Here is a 20,881-nt window from a genome sequence, read left to right on the forward strand (position 1 = left end):
CTGAAAATATTTCTATGCATATTCTTTTTTAAGCACCTTTTTCCTATTTTTGTATATTCATTCCAAAAGAAAATACTTGGGTCTTAACTTTTTTCTGACAAACTAAGGAATATCCACTTTGAATAAATTTTGTATCAGAACTCTGTATGTGGATTTTCATGTTGAAAGTAAAAGGTTGTCAGATTTGGATTTGGTACTTTAAAATTAAGTCATTGCCAATTTAACCATAGAGAAACTTGTCCTGAAAGAAATTTTTGGCAAATATTATTATTATTATATTTTTTTTTTGCCAAAATTTTTCTGGGATGTCTAAATCTTAATATAACGTTTGGAACTACAGGTAATTAGAAAAGTTGTCAATTTCCATTGAAATAAACTTTTTGGTCTAATCCACTTTTAACACCTCCTCTTTTGAATTCCTGTCCCATTAAATCAGAGCTCTACAGTTCTGTGATCTTAGGCATGTTACTTAATCTCCCTGAGCCTCAGTTTCCCCATCCACAAAATGGGAGTAAAAAATAATACCCACCACTATTATAATTTTATTTTCTCAAGAAGTGATTTCTAGGAGGTAGAAAAAAGTATTTTAAAGTATTTCCCATATATTGAAGACCTCTAATGTGTTTATTCTCTGTGAAGATTTTGTACATTGTATAGACCTTTTTATGCTTAAACTCTTTTTTTAAAAATAAATCTTTATTGTTCAGATTATTACAATTGTTTCTCCTTCCCCCCCCCCCCCCATATCTCCCCATCACCCGGTTCCCTCCCCCCCGTTGTCCTTATCCATAGGTGTATGATTTTTGTCCAGTCTCTTCCCATACCCCCCACACAGACACCCCTTTCCCCCTGAGAATTATCAATCCACTCCCATTCTATGCCTCTGATTCTATTACGTTCACCAGTTTATTCTGTTCCTCAGATTTTGAATTCACTTGATTTTTAGAATCACTTGTTGATAGATATGTATTTGTTGTTCATAATTTTTATCTTTACTTTTTTCTTCTTTTTCCTCTTTTTAAAGAATACCTTTCAGCATTTCATATAATACTGGTTTGGTGGTGATGAACTCCTTTAGCTTTTTCTTATCTGTGAAGCTCTTTATCTGCCCTTCAATTCTGAATGATAACTTTGCTGGGTAGAGTAATCTTGGTTGTAGGTTCTTGCTATTCATCACTTTGAATATTTCTTGCCATTCCCGTCTGGCCTGCAAAGTTTCTGTTGAGAAATCAGCTGATAGTCGTATGGGTGCTCCCTTGTAGGTAACTAACTGTTTTTCTCTTGCTGCTTGTAAGATTCTCTCTTTGTCTTTTGCCCTTGGCATTTTAATTATGATGTGTCTTGGTGTGGTCCTCTTTGGATTTCTCTTGTTTTGGGTTCTGTGTGCTTCCTGAACTTGTAAGTCTATTTCTTTCACCAGGTGGGGGAAGTTTTCTGTCATTATTTCTTCAAATAGGTTTTCAGTATCTTGCTCTCTCTCTCTGGCACCCCAAAAATTCGGATATTGGTACGCTTAAAGCCATCCCGGAGGCTCCTTATGCTATCCTCACTCTTTTGGATTCTTCTTTCTTTCCGCCTCTCTAGTTGGGTGTTTTTTTCTTCCTCATATTCCAGATCTTTGGTTTGACTCTTCGGGTGCGGTGGTCTTCTCTGTATATTTTTTATTTCAGACAGTGTATACATAATTTCTGACTGGTCCTTTTCCATTTTTTTGGTATTCTCATTTAGGTCCTTGAAGGTCTCTTCAAGTTTCTCAGCGGTTTTTAGAAGATTCTTGAGTAACCTTATAAATATGGTTCTGAACACTGTGTCGTCCATTAGTTTGCTTTCATCTATCTCTCCTACTTGTGACATACTTCGATGTCTCCACATTTTGGCTGCCTCCCTGTGTTGATGGAGTGGCTTTGTGTGGTCGGTGACCTATAGGGGCCAGTAGCTCAGCTTCCCCAATCACCTTAGGTGGTCGCTCTTGGTACTCCCCTTTGTGGGCTGAGTGGAAAGTCTTGGTGTAGTTAAAAGCCCTGATTGCTGTTGGTACACTGGGAGGAATTGACCTCCGGTCCAATTGGTTGTGAGGGCCTGCTGTGTCTATAACGGAAGAATTGCTGTGCTGGAGACACAGTAGGGCTTTGGTGCTCACTGAGTCTGCCTCTTGAATGTGTCCCTTATGAGAGTGGTTGAAATCTGGTGTCATCCACACCGACAGAAAAGTCACTCTCACTCTCCGACTGATGGCTGAGAGTCCCGTAGGCGTCTGGGTCCCCCGTGTGCCCCCAGAAACTGGAGTTCAGAGTAGTTGGGATTGTTGGTATCACTGGTGGGAATTGATCTCCAAGCCAGTTGGCTGTGCGGATCAGCAGTGTCTCCGCTGGGAGAGCTTCTGTGCTCAGCTTGGATGGGGCGGAGTCTCAGGGTGGCGCAGACAAGCTTTGGTTTCCCGTCTGCTCCGCCCTAAGAGGGGTGGTTTCTCCGTGCCCAAATTAATGGCTGCACACCTCTGAGAGAAGGCAGCTTTCGAGCCTCTCCCGCTGCCTAACAGACCAGTTTCTCCCCAGCTGGGGCTGGATTTCAGTGCAGACCGGAGGTTTTGTTTTTCTCCCGAACGAGAAATCCAGTCACTGGGAGGGCTGTGCTCAGCTTGGATGGGGCGGAGTCTCAGAATGACGCAGACAAACTTGGTTTCCGTCCGTGCCACCCTAAGAGGGCCGGTTTCTCCGTGCCCTAATCAATGGCTGTGTGCCTCTGAGAGAAGGCAGCTTTCGAGCCTTGCCCGCTGCCAAACAGACCAGTTTCTCCCCGACCGCAGCTGGATTTCAGTGCAGTCGGGAGGTTTTGTTTTTCTCCCAAACAAGAAAGCTAGCCACGCAGCGTCTGCTGCCCTCCCTCTCTGCGCGCTGCAAGCAAGCCTTCCGTGTATTCAGACGCCCGGCCTTTCTGCGCTCACGATCTCCACACCTCCACAGCTCCTGAGGCTCAGCGTCCCCCTCTCTTTTTTTCTCTAGTTGTAGGTTTTCCACTCTGCCAGCTTTCTGGTGGTTCTGGACGGTGTGCGCTCTGTTTTCCAGTTGTAGTTTCAAAATTGTTGTGGTAGGGAACAATTAGGTGTTTACCTTATGCCACCATCTTGGTTTCTCTATGCTTAAACTCTTAACACTACAGGCAGTCCGCAGTCCTCGGGTTACGTCAGACTCGACGTATATTGTTTCGTGGTTACGTCGCCATCTCCCATTTATTTATAAAAAAAAGTTCCGTCATTTCAACATATGTACATATGTGCTTTATGTTTTTTATTATCTATTTACCACTAGTAAAGGTCAGGAATTGTTAACTTTCTTAAAATTTTTTTTTACTCTTTCACTTTATTACTGCCTGTGTATGTGCTTCATGTGAGTGACGTAAGTGCATATGTAGGTGGGTTCTGACTTAACGGTGAAAATCGCGTTACGTCGCACCATAGGAATGGATCTCCGATGTAACCCGAGGACCTACTGTATATAGATATTTAGGGGCTTAGAAATTTGATCCCTCTGTGGGAGTATTTTCTGGAAGCTTACTGCTACCTCATTTTGTCCAATTTTAAATTTTAATATATATTAATCAGTATTCTCATAGCCTGTTTTAAAGTAACCCCAATCTGATATTTTAAATCTGGGTTATAGGAAAACCCTACTACCAGAGGTTAAAAGAAAGATGTTCAGTAAGAGCTGAGAAAAGATAGAAAGACTTTGTGGATGCATTGGGACTCGGCTGCTCTTGCTGTCTTGGGCAAGCCTAGGTTAAAACAGGAAATAAAAGCGTGAAGAGGCCAAGCCATCTCTGCTCCACATACAAACACTCTTGGTTCAACTGTGCCCAGTATAGTTCAGTGCCTTCAGGGAAATTAACTTAATGGATTCTGGACCTTTGCACCAGCTCTTCTTCTTCTTCTTCTTCTTTTTATTTTTATTTTTTTCATTTTTCAAAAATATATTTTTATTGATTTCAGAGAGGAAGGGAGAGGGAGAGATAGAAACATCAATGATGAGAGAATCACTGATCGGCTGCCTCCAGCACACCTGTCCCCTACTGGGGATTGAGCCCGCAACCTGGGCATGTGCCCTTGACCAGAAACGAACCTGGGAGCCTTCAGTCCTCAGGCTGATGCTCTGTCCACTGAGCCAAACCAGCCAGGCCAACTCTTCTTTTTGCCCAAGTCTTTCTTCCCCCATATAGCCATGGATCACTTCCTGAAATCCTTCAAGTCATCTTCAGATGTCATCGGCCTGCCCTTACTGTCCAATTTGTAATTGTAATCAGTACTTCGAACCCTTCTTGCTCTGTTCTAATGTTTCTTTCTTTTCCTTCACAGCACTTAGTGTTTATTTTCTGTCTCCTCTCCCACTAGAATGTAAGTGGATAATAATCTTTGTTTTCAAATGTTTCCCTAGAACCGTGGTCGGCAAACTGCGGCTCGCGAGCCACATGCGGCTCTTTGGCCCCTTGAGTGTGGCTCTTCAACAAAATACCACGGCCTGGGCGAGTCTATTTTGAAGAAGTGGTGTTAGAAGAAATTTAAGTTTAAAAAATTTGGCTCTCAAAAGAAATTTCAATCGTTGTACTGTTGATATTTGGCTCTGTTGACTAATGAGTTTGTCGACCACTGCCCTAGAACAAGCAGTAGATGCCCAGTAAATACTTAATGAAGGAATTCTGGCCTTCTTCCTCTTGACCTCTGATACCTTCTTTATACTCATGTTTCACTGGTCCCTACAACTTCAAATTGATCTGGATACAAAATAAGTAAAAATGTATGAAAAGAGTGACAATTATTACACACAAGTATAAACAATTTTTTAAAATAAATCTTTATTGTTTAGATTATTACAATTGTTCCTCTTTTTTGTCCCCATAGTTCCCCTCCACCCAGTTCCCACCCCACCCTCTGCCCTTACCCCCCCTCCACTGTCCTCATCCATAGGTGTACGATTTTTGTCCAGTCTCTTCCCACACTCGCCACACCCCTTTCCCCTCGAGAATTGTCAGTGCACTCCCTTTCTATGCCCCTGATTCTATTATATTCACCAGTTTATTCTGTTCATCAGATTTTTTATTCACTTGATTTTTAGATTCACTTGTTGATAGATATGTATTTGTTGTTTATAATTTTTATTTTTACCTTTTTCTTCTTCTTCCTCTTCTTAAAGAATACATTTCAGCATTTCATATAATACTGGTTTGGAGGTGATGAAGTCCTTTAACTTTTTCTTATCTGTAAAGCTCTTTATCTGACCTTCAATTCTGAAAGATAGCTTTGCTGGGTAGAGTAATCTTGGTTGTAGGTTCTTGCTATTCATCACTTTGAATATTTCTTGCCACTCCCGTCTGGCCTGCATAGTTTCTGTTGAGAAATCAGCTGACAATCATATGGGTGCTGCCTTGTAGGTAACTAACTTTTTCTCTTGCTGCTTTTAATATTCTCTCTTTGTCTTTTGCTCTTGGGATTTTAATTATGATGTGTCTTGGTGTGGTCCTCTTTGGATTCCTTTTGTCTGGGGTTCTGTGCGCTTCCTGGACTTATAAGTCTATTTCTTTCACCAGGTGGGGGAAGTTTTCTGTCATTATTTCTTCAAATAGGTTTTCAGTTCTTGCTCTCTCTCTTCTTCTGGCACCCCCATAATTCGGATGTTGGTACGCTTGAAGTTGTCCCAGAGGCTCCTTACTCTATCTTCATATTTTTGGATTCTTTTTTCTTTTTGCTTTTCTGGTTGGGTGTTTTTTGCTTCTTTGTATTTCAGATCTTTGACTTGATTCTTGTGATCCTTTAGTCTGCTGTTGTGTCTCTGTATATTATTCTTTATTTCAGTCAGTGTATGCTTAATTTCTAGTTGGTCCTTTTTCATATCCTTGAGGGTCTCGCTAAATTTATCAGCCTTTTCTAGAAAATTCCTGAAAAACCTTATAACCGTGGTTTTGAACTCTATATCCAGTCGTTTGCTTTCCTCCATTTCTTTCATTTGTGACCTGTTTCTTTGTCTCCGCATTTTGGCTGCTTCCCTGTGTTGATAGAGTGGCTTTGTGTGCCAGGTGTCGTATAGGGCCCAGTGGCTCAGCCTCCCCAGTTACCTGAGGTGGACACTCTTGGTGCACCCCTTTGTGGGCTGTGTGCACAGTCTTGTTGTAGTTAAGCCTTGATTGTTGTTGGTATCACTGGGAGGAATTGACCTCCAGGCCAGTTGGCTGTGAGGATCAGCTGTGTCTATGATGGGAGAACTTCTGTGTTGGAGACAACCTTATGAGACAAGAGTGTGTCCCTTATGGATCTGAGGAGTTGTAATCTGGATGGTCCCACTCTGACCCCTGGGTACACTGGCTCTTGGATCTCCAAGGAGGTGCTAATTTAGCCTCTGCCTGAGGACACCGAGCAGGAGCTACAGAGAGATCTGCAGATTCTTCTTCTTTGTTTGGGTTTTGGAGGTGCTCAGATGAGGCCCAGCTGTGAAGCAATGCAAGCTGCTGCGGGGCCTTGGGCTTTCTTTTGGATGTTCTGGGTCTCACTGACTCAGTTGCAGTTTGTTAGGTAAGTTTAGAATCAAAGAACCAGGCTATTCATATGCAAAAGCCTCTGCACTCAGCTTGGATGGGGCAGAGTCTCAGGGCAGAGCAAACAACAATGGCTTCATGGAGCGGGATCTCAGGGCGGAGCACACGCAATGGCTTCCCGTCAGCCCTGCCCTAAGAGGCCCCTGGTTCTCGGTGTCCTGGGGTAATCGCTGCAAGCACCTCTGAGAGAAAGCCGCCCTTGAGTTTCACCCACTGCCAGACAGTCCAGTTTTTCCCCTTATGAGTCTGGGTCCCCAGAGTCTCTCCCAGAACTGGAGTTCAGAGCAGTCGGAAGCTTTTGTCTCCCTCCCGCTTGAGAAAGCCAGCTGTGTACTTAGTTGCCAGCCCTCTCCGCGGCGTACGCCTCCCTCTCTGTGCGCGCACCTCCATACCTCTGCCTTCCGCAGCTCCTGTGAGTCTCAATGTGCTTTTCTCTTTCCTTCTAGTTGTAGAATTTCCACTCAGCCAGCCTTCCTGTAGTTCTGGATGATGTCTGTTTTGTCTTTTAGTTGTAGTTTTGAAATTGTTGTGCGAGGCAGCAGTTTAGGTGTTTACCTATGCTGCCATCTTGGTTTCTCCCAGGTATAAACAATTTAAAACAAGGAAGGAATGGCTCTACTTCTTGGGGAAAGTCATATTTGAAGGACTGCATGGTGAAAGAGGGAGCCAACTAATTCTTTGTGGCTACAAAGGGCTGAATTATGAAGTTTCTGAGACTCGGATTTCAATTCAGAGTGTGAAGGTACTTTCTAATAGTTAGAGTTCTCTAAATTAAATTCACAGAAGAAGAATCTGCAGATCTCTCTGTAGCTCCTGCTCGGTGTCCTCAGGCAGAGGCTAAATTAGCACCTCCTTGGAGATCCAAGAGCCAGTGTACCCAGGGGTCAGAGTGGGACCATCCAGATTACAACTCCTCAGATCCATAGGGACACACTCTTGTCTCATAAGGTTGTCTCCAGCCTAATGTGGCAATGAATTCTGCCACCCCTGTCCCAGGTATTCAAGAGATGAGCTGACCTGCCTGATGGACTGTGGTTTGTAGGCATTTCGGAGATAAGATTCGGATGATGGTGACCTCTAAGGAACTTTCAGCTCTGAATATTCTATGATTCTGTTCCCTGAACTGATAGAGTAATTCCCGGGATTTATTGTTAAGTAATTGCAAAAGAGAATTTATAGTATTCAACTGTTTGAGTAGGGAAGAATAGAAAATAAAAATGAGTTATATCAAAAAAGAAAAGATAAATCAGAAAATGATAAAAATAATTATCTATAGGGGGTGGGTTGGATCAAAGTAAAAGAACAGAGACAAGAATAAAACTCATTTTAACTTTGAACCATTTAAATGTTTTAAATATTCAACAATAACATTAAATCCAAAAGGAGGTAAAAGCATACTCTTTAAAATTGACATCAAACAGAAACAAATGGTTCTAATGTTTAGCAAGTATGTAACATCACCACATTTCAAAATAATAATTAAATCAAGTAACTTTGGGGTACTGTATATTTGACCACTTTGACTATATACCCTTAGTGACTACTTTCTAAGAATAAAACTCCAAACACATCTTATATTTAATAGGTTATTTGATGCTAGTGGTATTGAAATTCTGAAGCTACTTTGAATATTAGGTTATTGGTAGCTGAGGTTCTTACTGTGAGACTGAAGTTATAAATATAGAATTGGAGAAGATGAGGAAGAACTCTGTAGTATTAGATTTCAGTTGGAGATGTCAATATGAACTCATGATTTTTTAGCAGTATGTTAGGTTGAATCACATGAAATTGCCAATTTTTAAGCCACAAGTAGTCAACTATTAGCAATTTCATATGATTTAACCCAGTATTTTCTAATTCTGCTCACTAAGCAGTATCATGGTTCTGTAGAAGAATGCTCTTATTCTTAGAAAACGCATGATAAAGTATGGAGGAATAAAGTATCATGATCTCTGCAGTGTAATTTTAAATAGTCAAGATGTTTTTTAAAAGCTTGTTAAATGAAGGGAGGGATCCAGGGAGGAGAAAGAAGATAAAGCAAATATGGCAAATTATTGACATTTAATGAATCTTGATGAGAAGTATATGGATGTTCATTTTGTTATTCTTTAAAATTTCCTGAAAGTTTGACATTTTTCAAAATGAAAATTGAGAGGTAGAAAGTAGCATAGTCTCTGAATTTAAACCATGGCTTTCCTGGACCGGGCCATAGTCTTGGGCTCCCATAGTACCAGACCACCCTTGTCCTGTGGCCTCTGCTCTAGAGTGTCTTTTTTTTTTAAAGTATAAAAGAGGTTCAGTGGTAGATGAGTAAATGAATGTAACAGGGGAGGTCAGTTCTGATTCAGTCTTATTACTGTCCTTTCGAAAGTAACCATTTGATCTAGAATTTTACTAATGCTTGAGATAGACCTTCTGTGGACCCTAGATGAAAACCCCTGGTCAGATGAAAAGAGCCTGCACAGAGCATTGCATCATTTCTCTCTGCTCACTCCATGACCTCATATGTGTCCGGCAATCACTTTGGGAAAAGAGAGGACAGATAAATCAAGGTCTGTTTTTGCTTTACATAGACTAAGTATTTTTCTATTCTGAAAATATCTGATTTGTGTCAGACTTGTTAACATCTGTTGTGGCAGTAGAACTGAGTGAAAGAGTGTTACCATATCCATAGCTGCCATCAGAAAAAATAAACGGTCCAGCCCTACCACACCAAGGAGGCAAACCAAGATTTAAATGATGATCCCAACTCCCTCTGCGTGCAAGAGGAGAGGCCACCCAAGTCCTAAAGAATCAAGGTGAAATGGAAGTGCAGGTGAATTCAACATCTGACTTGACTATGCTCTCTACTTGGCACTCCTTAGGAACACGTTACCATGGAGTCCTCTAGCTCATTAGCTGTTTTTTCCTGCTGCAGTTTACATAAAAAATTCTGGTTTCTTTATAAACTCCAAATACTATCTAATCTAAGAAAGTGTTCGAGTAAAAAATTATTCTTTATTTTCTTAAGGTTATTTCTTAAAATTTTCCATTCCTTTTCACCCATTCACCACCACTGACCCAAATCCTCTCAGAAGAATTGCTTGCTAGCAAAGAGACAAACCCAGAGTCACGGACGTAGGAGGGCCTCTATAAATTTTGTTAGTCTACAAATGGTTCCTGAACCACAGTGTATAAAACCCTGTTTTATGAGAAAAGAATATGGGATAAAGACAGAAAAGGACACCCTTGGAAACAATAACACTGTGGTGTGACCACAGGTTTGGATGCCAAGAGGTCATGAGTTCTAATCCTAAATGTATTTCCCAAGACATAGTAGCAAAATTGAATGGAAAAATGCTAAAGAGAGCCCTTTCGTCATTTTTTCATTCACTTATCCATCAACTATTCATTACATGTGTGTCTTCAGTATGCTACAAGAAGTACAGAGACAGGCCAATGTAACAGCAGACCTTGAAGATTTTCTAACCTTGTCACTGCAATAAGACATATCCATAAGTAACCACCAGCATACTGGGACCGTGACCAGTGTTATTGGAGAGAGACAGGTCACAGGTTTGGGCAGGGCAGACAGGAAGAGGCGGCTTCCACTCTGGAGCCACAAAGGTTTCCTAGAAAAAAAACATGGCAATGCAGTTAGGCCTTTAAAAGCCTTGTAGGTCTTAGACATTGGAGATAGGTGAGGAAACGTCCCAATGTTAGGGACTGAACAAACAATGTCTCAGAGACCAGAGGGCATAGAGAAAAGTTTGGCACAAAATATACTGTTGGGAATATGCAGTCTAACTGGAAAAATATAGGTTGGGGCCCTATCTGAAAGGCTTCGAATTCTAAGCCAAATTTCTATTTTACTCAGTAAGGAGTTGGTGAAGGTTTTTGACCAGATGCATGCTTTAAAATGATGACTCTGGCCCTAGCTGGTTGCTCAGTGGTTAGAGCAGGGGGTGGGAAACTTTTTTCTGCCAAGGGCCATTTGGATATTTATAATATTCTTGGGCCATACAAAATGACCAACTTAAAATTAACCTGCTGTTTTTGGTCAAACATTTAATTAACTCATTGCTAATGCCTTGGCAGAACCAGACCAAATGATTTTGTGGGCCTTATACGGGCCGCAGGCTGTATGTTCCCCACTCCTGGGTTAGAGTGTTGGCCTGCGGATTGAAGGGTCACAGTTTCGATTCCAATCAAGGGCACATACCTTGGTTTCAGGCTACTCAGTCCCAGGTGGGGCATGTACAGGAGGCAACCAATCAATGTGTCTCACATGGATGTTTCTCTCTCTCTGTCTCTCCCCCTCCCTTGTATTCTCTCTAAAAATCAATGGAAAAAAATATCCTTGGGGGAGGATTAACAACAACAACAACAACAAAAAGATGATGAATCTGGCAGCACTGTTGCCTTAGGGAGAACAATTTATGTGCTGTGATACAGGCCATGGCCAAAATCCAGCGAGGTCAATAGTGACAAAGTAAGTGGTGAGTAAAAGTTGCTGTGGAGACTAGACAGCTGTTCCAGCTGCAAGGAGGTGGATGGAGATGTTGGCACCTTGAGGAGGAAGAGGACGCAAGGTCAGAGGAAGAATGTGTGAGTGACAGAAGAACAGAAGTTCTTTCTATGCTTTTGTGATATCCTGGGATTCTTGGCCAAGTCTTAAGGGCTTATAGAAGGCTTTTATTTTTATTCTTCATGTGTTCTTTTCCTGGGTCAAGGCTTTGTATAAAATAATATTAGAAGTTTTCTGTCACTTTAAAAAGTTATACTGAGCCCTTCAGTCATGTGCCTTCAGAAGTTTTGGTTACATAACATTGCTCTGAATTGAAATTCTGCAGCCTCATGAACTGGAGTCTTGTTCTATCCCTCCCCCACCTGGCACTTTATTTTCTGTGGGTCAGGGTTAGTTTCTTTCTAACCATTGTTGCGGAACTCCTTAAATATTTGGTCTCGCAGGTTCTAGAAGCTGGCAGGCCAGGCCTCTCCCTGCAGGTTGTGAGACCAAAGCCTTCCAGAAAAGGAGCCAGTAAAATCCGAAGCATGTTAACAGAGTGTAGCAGCTGCACAGTACACCGCCCCATGGTGCTGGGCTCCCAAATGCTGAGGCCAGCAGCTCCCAGCTACTGTGGCCCACAACCAGAAGGAGCCCTCTTGCACCACATCATGGCTGATTCGTAATTGTGGTGATGACAACAGATTAATTCACTGGCTCTCAGCACTGAGGCCTGGGGTTTGTCAGGGTCACTCACTGTTCCCTTGCTTCTCCCAATTTTCCATAGTGAGAGAACAAATTGGAGTCCACTGATACAGTACAAATACTTGTTGGGAGCTCTGTGAGCTTTATCTAGAAGTTGGTTTTCTTTATTTTTTTTAAAATATATTTTTATTGATTTTAATCAGAGAGGAAGGGAGAGGGAGAGAGAGATAGAAACATCAATGATGAAAATCAATGATCAGCTGCCTCCTGCGTGCCCCTACTGAGGATTGAGCCTGCAACCTGGGCATGTGCCCTTGACCGGAATCGAACCCGGGACCCTTCATTCCACAGGCTGACGCGCTATCCACTGAGCCAAACCAGCCAGGGCTAGAAGTTGGTTTTCTTAATAGCCCATACTGAAAGTCTCTTTTTCTTCTCGCATCATCTCAATATATATACAGTGTATATATACCCTGTGGTTTTTAAAAATGATTTAAGGCAACTTGCTGATATACATATAGTGCAGTGAATTTTTAAAAATTAGGACATAGGGCAAAAGGAATACATAATAGAAAAAGTAGGCACAGCTAGGATAAAGGTTCACAAAGTTTAAACTACAAACAAGATCCTCTAGAGGCAAGTCACAAATGTTTTTATGAGCTTCCTGACAGCCAAAGCAGTGAAGGAAATCTTAAAGGATGAAACTCACATGTCTGTAAGGTATAAACCAATCATCAACTCAGGAGAAGAGTGAGTCCTTGCACTTAATGGACTTCCCTCATAAAAGAGACACTGAGTGATGAAAAGGACAGGGCTCTCATCAGCTTCCCCGCAGTGAATAGTACAGCCATTTGGTTGACTTCTTGCAGTGTCTCTTAGGGTAGGCTTGTGGGACAAGGACTGCACTGGAGGCCTGTGCAGTCCATCATTGCTCAAAGAGTGCTGTCTTGATGATCTTGCCTCTGGAAGACGCTCTGCCATAAAAAGTGCCAAGATCAAGAGAGTCAAGCAAGAACTGTACAATACCAGCATATTGAAGGCTCTGCGAAGTCCTACAAAATGGTGATAGAAGGATACTTGACTTGGGTTGGTGAACACATTATACAATATACAGATGATGTACTGTAGAATTGTACCCCTGAAACCTGTGTAATTTTATTAACCAATCTCACCCCAATAAATTCAATAAAAAAGTCCTAAAATTAAGAAACTGGTCCAGAGTTTCCCAAACAGATTTAATCACAGGACCTTTTTTAAAAAATTAGAATACTTACTTGACACATTGGGAAACATTGATCTAAAATGGGCCAGCAGACACAGGATATCCACCTCATCTTGCTGCTGCCCAAGATGCATCTCATCTGTAAGTTCCCTTAATAAACTTTTGATATAACACACACACACACACACACACACACACACACACACACACACAAAACAGGGGGCAGCAAACTTTCTGCTAAGAGCCAGATAGTTATAGTTTAAGCATAACTACTCAACTCTGCCATTGTACTGAAAAATGGTGGCTCTGTTTCAATAGAACTTCATTTATGGATACAGAAATTTGAATTTCATGTAATTTTCACATGTCATGCAATAATATTCTTCTATTTGATTTTTTTTCAACTACTTAAAAATGCAAAAACCATTCTTAGCTTTCAGGCCTTTCAAAACGGGTGAGGGCCCACTTGGACTGTGAACTGTAGTTTGCCGACCCCTGATGAAGAATTGGATGGTATGCTTTTCCAGCAAACTTTCCTGAGGACTATTCCTCAGAGTTGTCTTAATTTAGACTTGTATGTTTCTGGTTTAAGAGCAGATTTTTTTTAAGTAGAAAAGAATTAGTTTGAGAGCATGCAGGTTAGTCTAAGATTTTTCTCAGAAACAATTTGTGGGTCCTCTCAAAGAAGACATTGACAGACTAAAAATTAAAGACTTATAGTTTTACTCTGTTACATATGGTTGGGTCAATTTGAGGCTTGAAATGTTTTAGTGGGAATTATCATTCATTCATAGAAATAAAAGTCTCAAATCACCCAGAGACATTCAATTTTAAGAAAACATAGCTCCTAGTCAACGCTCCAAGTAAACTAATGAACTGTGTCCCCTACCAAGCTAAGAGTATTCTTTTTTATTTTGACTAGAGAGATGTTCTTCCAGCTTCTTACAATGAAAGGACTAAAATATTCCCACCACCAAGTCTGACATTTCAATTTCAGTTCAACAACTATTTATTGATACTCAGTACATATAAAGCATATTGCTTGCTTTTATGGGGCATACAAAAAAAACCAAGAAGCAGACAGTTCTTTCTTTACCTTGTGAATCAAGTTCAAGATTCTAACCAATTTAGAGCCCATTATTATTGTGTCAGGATTAATTTCATCTTCCTGTCAGCATTCATTCATTCATTCATTCAACATACACTTGTGAATTGCAGCCTATGTTCATAGCACTGAAACACAGCCTTTAGTTACCTGCGAAACACCCAATCTCCAGCCCAGTGCCTGTGGAGGAAAGGGCAGAAGTTATGGAAAATTGAGGCCAGACTCTGCCCAGATCTTTAGCCATTTGATAGGAATGGCTGGGTTGGGTGGGCATGTTATTTGAGAAAATCTAAAGCAGAAAGAGAGTGGCTGGGGCTTCACAGAGTAAGAGTGGAATTGCATAGGGATAGTTTGTGGAAATAAATGGACAGAGGGTGTACTTGATGATATGAGCTTGGGTGAGGTATACAATTGTTCATGTAAACAAACTGTGATTAGGGACATTTCCAAGTAGAATTGTATTACAGCTAACTATATGGCCAAAAGTTTTTTTGCAAAACTTATTCTTGGGTCCCCTGCCCCATGTCATAACAAGTTAGGTGATTTGTTTTTTTAACACACCCCTTTTTCGGAAGATAGAAGCACTAAATTTCCTCACATAGATCCTTGAAGGATAGGTTCCCATGAACCATTGAGGAAGGGGGGAAGCAAAAATAAGAACTGATGATTGGAGAGTTGTTTACCAGAGGTTTGTCCCTGTAGTCAGACAGCTCCTCTTGAGCAGCCTCATTCATGGATGCTGCCTCATTTCCACCTTCTCACACCTATTCCTGTTCAGGGTCAAGAAGAAGTAGGTGCCAGTTCACAGAGAGGAAGAAAAAGACACACAGACAGTATGGAGCCTTGCTGTCTCCTCCCATTGTCTCTCCCCAGTCTCACATTTTACTGAAGACCCCTCCTCAAAGAGACATTATAAGAGTTACTCTTCACTGTGCCTACCATTTGTACATTTTCAAAATAACTGTTCCTTAAAGCTAATACTACAGTAGGGTAAAGTTTCTGATATATGCGGCATCACTAATTATATCTTCAATCTTTCCTAGAAAAGACTGTATCTTCACCATTGACCCATCAACTGCCCGAGACCTTGATGACGCCCTCTCCTGCAAGCTACTTGCTGACGGTAGGATAGAAATGTCTCTACCATTCTGGGTAGCAGACAGTGTGCATACCTTTGTGATCAGCCTGGCTGCTGTGTATTCCCCAGGCAGTGCAATGTGCAGGCTGAGATTTGCCTTGTTCCTGAACTTGCCCTAGGCTTCTGAGTCCACACAAGTATGTGACCTAAGGATTGTGTTCCTGTGGTGACTTTGGTGAGGGTGAGAATAAGAAATGTCCTCTCTACGGGATCCTTCTTGGGCCTCAGAAGAGGCAGCAGAAAGGGCAGAATAGCTAATTCCAGGCCTTGGCCTTCAGGAAGTTCCAGTTTGGGTGGGATGTGTTAAAAAAAAAAAAAAGAAAGAAATCTCTGAAGACTCTGCTTGGGAGAAGCATAGGCCTCTTTACCTGAATTTGACAACATATGGGGTGAGTCAAGGGTGCTCTCCAAAGGCATGCTCAGCAATGGGTGTTAGGAACACCTGCCCTGAGGAATGTTCCTCAAGTGAACTGGAGAAGCCTGCACTGTTCCCAGTAGGTCTTCATCTGTCCAGCGAATTGCAAAAGGCAGCTGTTAGGGACTCTTTCAACAATCTTTTAGGATGGAGCTAAGCAAGAAAAGGTGGGATTTGAGGCAGCAGCCTTTGAAAACTGCAGTAGGGAGAAAGGGAATGTGGGGGTGGTGGTGAGAAGAGCAAACTCTTATCAATTTCCATTTTAATGTCTCCCCAGGATGTACTGCTTAAATCTTAGCTGCTACTTGCCCCTCTCTAGGGTAGTGTCTGGGTGACTGCTTTGGCTTCAGTCTTTCTTGGATATGGTTTTGGTAGTAATATGGCCTGGGACAGCTTGCCTATGATGGATGTCCACCCTGGGTTTCAATCTTCAACAAAGTGTTGACGGCCCAGTGGCTTAGTCTTATAAAACATTGCAGAGTTGTTCACATATTCCACTGGGACAAAACTGCATAGGTTCAACGTCTAATCTCTACTCTACTAGGCAGTGAAGCATAGTAGAGAGAATCCAGAGAGACAGAAAGCATCATTGCCTAAAAGTTTTTTTTATCTTCTTTTAATGGGAGTCCTCCTTGAAACTATGGGCAAAATAGCTCAGTATTTTCAACTAGAGAAATTTGAAAGGAAGATAAAGCATAAAGAGAGGAAAGTCCCCATGGAAATTTTTGAGGAATTATGTATTTTTAAAATCCAAAATTTGAACAGCCTACTTAAAAAAGCAAATACTGGGTTAGTTTCTTATATCTTGAGCCATCTGTGCATATAAAGGCTTGGGCATAGATCGTCCTCAGCATGAATTCTACTCCCCTGAACCTGGGCAGAAAGCCAGGTGACAATGGGCCGCACTTCCTGTATTGCCCTTCTCCCCAGGTTCACAGCCCTGCTCTGTTTGTAATCAAGTGCTTGAAAACAGCTGCTTCATTTATTTTGTCCACTTTTATAGTGTTAATGGCAGGAGGATAGGTCTAATATCTGTTACTCCATCTTTGCTGGCCCCATTGAATTTGCCTTGCAGGGACGGACACCAGGGAGCTGGCACGTGTCCTGCCCCACTCACTCAACCCTAGTTTTGTGTGTACAGGATCACTGCAGAGGTTTCACATAGGCTGATGGTAACAGATAGGCTAGAAAGGTAGACTGGGGACAAATTGTACATTTTTAAAAATTTTCAACTAGAGAATATGCTTTGTCAGACAGTCAAATAAATTGTTTTCAATCTGTGAGTCAGGGAGAGCAGTGAAAGTAAGGGAAACAATTTAGCAGCACAAGATAAAGGATAGGAGAGGAAGTAGAGGCAGAGAAATGAGTCAGAAAAACATTGTAATTATTTAGGAATATAAGTAGGTAATAAGTAACTGGACCAGAGATGGTGACAGTATTGATGGGGGTGGGGAGGACAGATGTGAGAAAGGGGTAACAGCAGAATAATCAATGGAAATGGATGCTAGAATTCAGGGAGAGTAGTTCAAGAGGGGGCAAAAGTTTCAACCTGGATGATGAGGGGATGAAATCCATAATTTAGAAACCGGGAAGACAGGAGGTCAGGCTGGTTTTAGAAAGAGTATGTCCACATGGAGTTGTCTGTCTGATGATATGTATTTATATAAGCTGCTGCAAATCCTTTTCAGAGGAGGTGGAGCGCAAATAAGCTACATACATATGGTCCATTAACTACATCCGGAGAGCCCTGAAAAAAAGTAGACAGTGCACCAAATGCAAACAGTGATTTTATTGGGATGATGGGATCATAAGTGATTTTTCTCTCTTCTCTAGTTTCCAAATTTTTATAATGTGGTAATAATAGTTTTATAATGAAAAAAATTTTGTAATAAAAAATATTATGAGGTGCCAGAAATCACAGGGCTGCCGAGTAGCGCACTGCACCAGGTGACTAGATACCTTCCATCTGCTTAGTTATTCTTGCATTCCAGAGGGGTAATTAACATCTGGTCATTTGGCAAAGCAGCAGAAAAAGGACATGGAAAAGGAGTCAGGGAAGAATCTGAAAAGGCCTCAGTTGGTCAGTCAAGTGTTTTTATGGTGGCACTTCTACAGTTGGCCTTTGTGACAGCAGTTTCTGCCAAAGCCATTTATCCAGGGAACTGAAAAGTAAAAGTCAGTTCCAGCTTGGATGGGGGTGAGTTTGGCAAAGTTCAGGTTCCGTTAGTTAACAATTCAGTCAATTCTTGCTTAGAGGAAAAAATGTTTAATGTTTCAAAGAGCAAATAATGTTTTCTGGCCATATTTACATCATCTATAACCATTTCATTTATTTTTTATTGAATTTATTGGGGTGACATTGGTTAATAAAAATATATAGGTTTCATATATATAGGGATATAATTCTATTTATAACCATTTTTATTTAAAGAAAATAGAAAGGTCAAACTTTTCTTTGTTCCCATTGAAATCATCTGAATGACTGTTCTGTGAAAATAAAACATGCAGACAGATGTAGATTATTTAGTCCTCATTCTCCCTTTCTACAGAGTTCAGATGTAACCCCAGGACTTGTTACCAATATCTCCTATAGGTAGGAGACTGAGACTATATAGTCTGAAGATAAATTCTGCAGAAACACAGTGACACCTGTTCTCTAGTAGGTCCTGATTAGATTGGAAGGCTGAGGGGGGTGCCCCTACCCTTGAATCTCAGCTTTGGAAGGGATCCTACATCTAGCTGGTAATGCTCCACCTCGTGTAGCCTATAAGCACACTTGAGTGGAACATTCCCATGACAGTAACCAGAACATAGAGTACTGTCATGGGAATGTTCATAGAGTCTTTCATTTTTGCTCAAGAAAATACTTAATAATGCAAGTGAATAAGAGTGGTGTTATATTGAGAACCCCGAATCTAAAGTCAGTAAATCACACACTTCAGTTTTATTGATGTAACAGATCACTTGCAACACACCTCACAGTAGACCTCACCCGTCAAGTGTGGGAATGCCATAGTTGTCACACCACCTTCTGGCTTTCAAGCCTCTACAGCATCACTTACTGAATTACAGATTGCATTTAACACTCTACCTTATAGGCAGCCCCTTGGCCTGAAGATTACATGACTATTAGGAACTCCTTCCCTCTAATAACCTGAAATAATGCTATCTCCCTGTAACTTTATATCCATTAGTCCCATTTATTCTCCTTGCAGACTACACAAGTTTTGTCTGTCATGCGACAACCCTTCAAATACTAGATAACAGCTGTCACATTTCTCTGAGTCGCTTCTCAGCTGAGCATCCTACATATTCTTCCATGTCCTGTAGCTTTTGCAATTTGAGCCCATTTCCTGTGTCATAGAGTTTTTTCTGCCTGTATGGGACCTGAGGTACATAGCTGTCTATATCCAGACTTCTCCTCCCTGGTGGCCAGGGCATCGTGACGCTCTTGCTACTGGATGAGATCTGAGTCTGGTGTAATAGCCACCCATTCTGTTCAATTAAATAAGCATTATTGCTGTGTTCTAATATCTGAGCGAGGAAGTTGTTAGCCAAATAAGCAAGGACCTTTATTCAGCTTTTAGCTGTTCAGGCTTCCAATAGACCCCACAAGAAATTGATGTTCACCATTTCTCTATCATCTTTTTTCTCTAATGCTTTCTTCTCTAATGATGCTCTGCCACTAAGCATGTCAGGATTATCCTAGCCAGGCCTTCGAAACGAAGGATTGGAGCTAAGGAGAGGGGGAAATGAGGAATGACTGCTAATGGGTTTAGGTTTTCTTTTGGGGGTGATGAAATGTTCTGGAAGTAAGGTGTTGATGGTTGCACAACTTTGTGAATATACTGAAAACCACTGGGTGGGGGGAGGAAAAGGAGTGTATGGATGAATGAATAAGAATAAACAAACAAATCCACTCATCCTTGAGGCTTTCTGGAAATTGGAATATACACCTTAACCACAGTTTAGCAGAAGTCTTGATGGAATGCCTGGGCTAGATACCCGTAGTCACATCCCTCTTCTCTCTCTCTCCTCCTTGCTGCTGTAATCTCTGAATTAATGAGCACACCCCTCTCTTCAGCCACCTGCTCATATTTCCCTTACCTTCAGAGTGCAGCCATCTTACTCAGAAGAAAGAAGGATCTGTCCTACTGTCCAGGTAAAAGGACATCATCTAGCCCAAGGGACCTCAGGAATGCAAAGTACCTACTGTGCTCTAGGGGCGCCAGTCTTCCCGTCTGTTTTTTTTCCTGATGCCTCTCTGGTTGCAAGGCTTTCCCTTCCCTGAGGAGCATGGACTAGGGAACTCTGTCTCGGGGAGCCCTTTGGTAAGGGAACAGGAATGAGAGACTAGAAGCAAAGCCTGTAAGAATTCCTAAACTCTGTCACTTCCCCACATGTCTATATTTGTCACCTGCTGAGAGTTTCTTGTCATGACTGATCCCCTTTGGAGGCACAGGGGAAGTAAGAGCTGGAGAGGCTTTTCCTTTGTTTTTAAGATTGAAGTGATTTATTTTTATTTTTTTAAAATAAATCTTTATTGTTCAGATTATTACAGGTGTTTCTCTTCCCCCCGCCCCATAGCTCCCCTCCACCTGATTCCCCACCCCACCCCATGCCCTTACCCCCCGCCACTGTCTTCATCCATAGGTGTAAGATTTTTGTCCAATCTCTTCCCGCACCCTGCACACTCCCTTCCCCCTGAGAAATGTCAGTCCACTCCCTTTCTATGTCCCTGATTCTATTATATTCATCAGTCCATTCTGTTCATCAGATTTTTTATTCACTTGATTTTTATTACTTGATTTTTATTCACTTGATTTTTTTATTCACTTGATTTTTATTATTTATTTTTTTATTCACTTGTTGGTAGGTATGTATTTGTTGTCATTTTGTTGTTCATAATTTCTATCTTTACCTTTTTCTTCTTCTTCCTCTTCTTAAAGAATACCCTTTAGCATTTCATATAATCCTGGTTTGGTGGTGATGAACTCCTTTAGCCTTTTCTTGTCTGTGAAGCTCTTTATCTGACCTTCAATTCTGAATGATAGCTTTGCTGGGTAGAGTAATCTTGGTTGTAGGTTCTTGCTGTTCATCACTTAGAATATTTCTTGCCACTCCCTTCTGGCCTGCATAGTTTCTGTTGAGAAATCAGCTGACAGTTGTATGGGTACTCCCTTGTAGGTAACTAACTGTTTTTCTCTTGCTGCTTTCAAGATTCTCTCTTT

General features: G+C 41.4%; 1 protein-coding gene across 6 annotated transcripts in view; it reads left to right on the plus strand.

The window, feature by feature from the left end:
- The window catches only part of DIS3L2 (DIS3 like 3'-5' exoribonuclease 2), a 345,537-nt gene that overhangs the window by 180,396 nt on the left and 144,260 nt on the right, over nucleotides 1-20,881 (plus strand). For all 6 annotated transcript variants that reach the window (XM_079782043.1, XM_079782046.1, XM_079782041.1 and 3 more), the window contains one exon: nucleotides 15,141-15,220. In XM_079782043.1, the coding sequence (XP_079638169.1) occupies nucleotides 15,141-15,220 (80 nt within the window). The remainder of the gene's footprint in view (nucleotides 1-15,140; nucleotides 15,221-20,881) is intronic.

Source organism: Cnephaeus nilssonii (genome assembly GCF_951640355.1).
Source record: "Cnephaeus nilssonii genome assembly, chromosome: 10".
NCBI classification, from domain to species: domain Eukaryota; kingdom Metazoa; phylum Chordata; class Mammalia; order Chiroptera; family Vespertilionidae; genus Cnephaeus; species Cnephaeus nilssonii.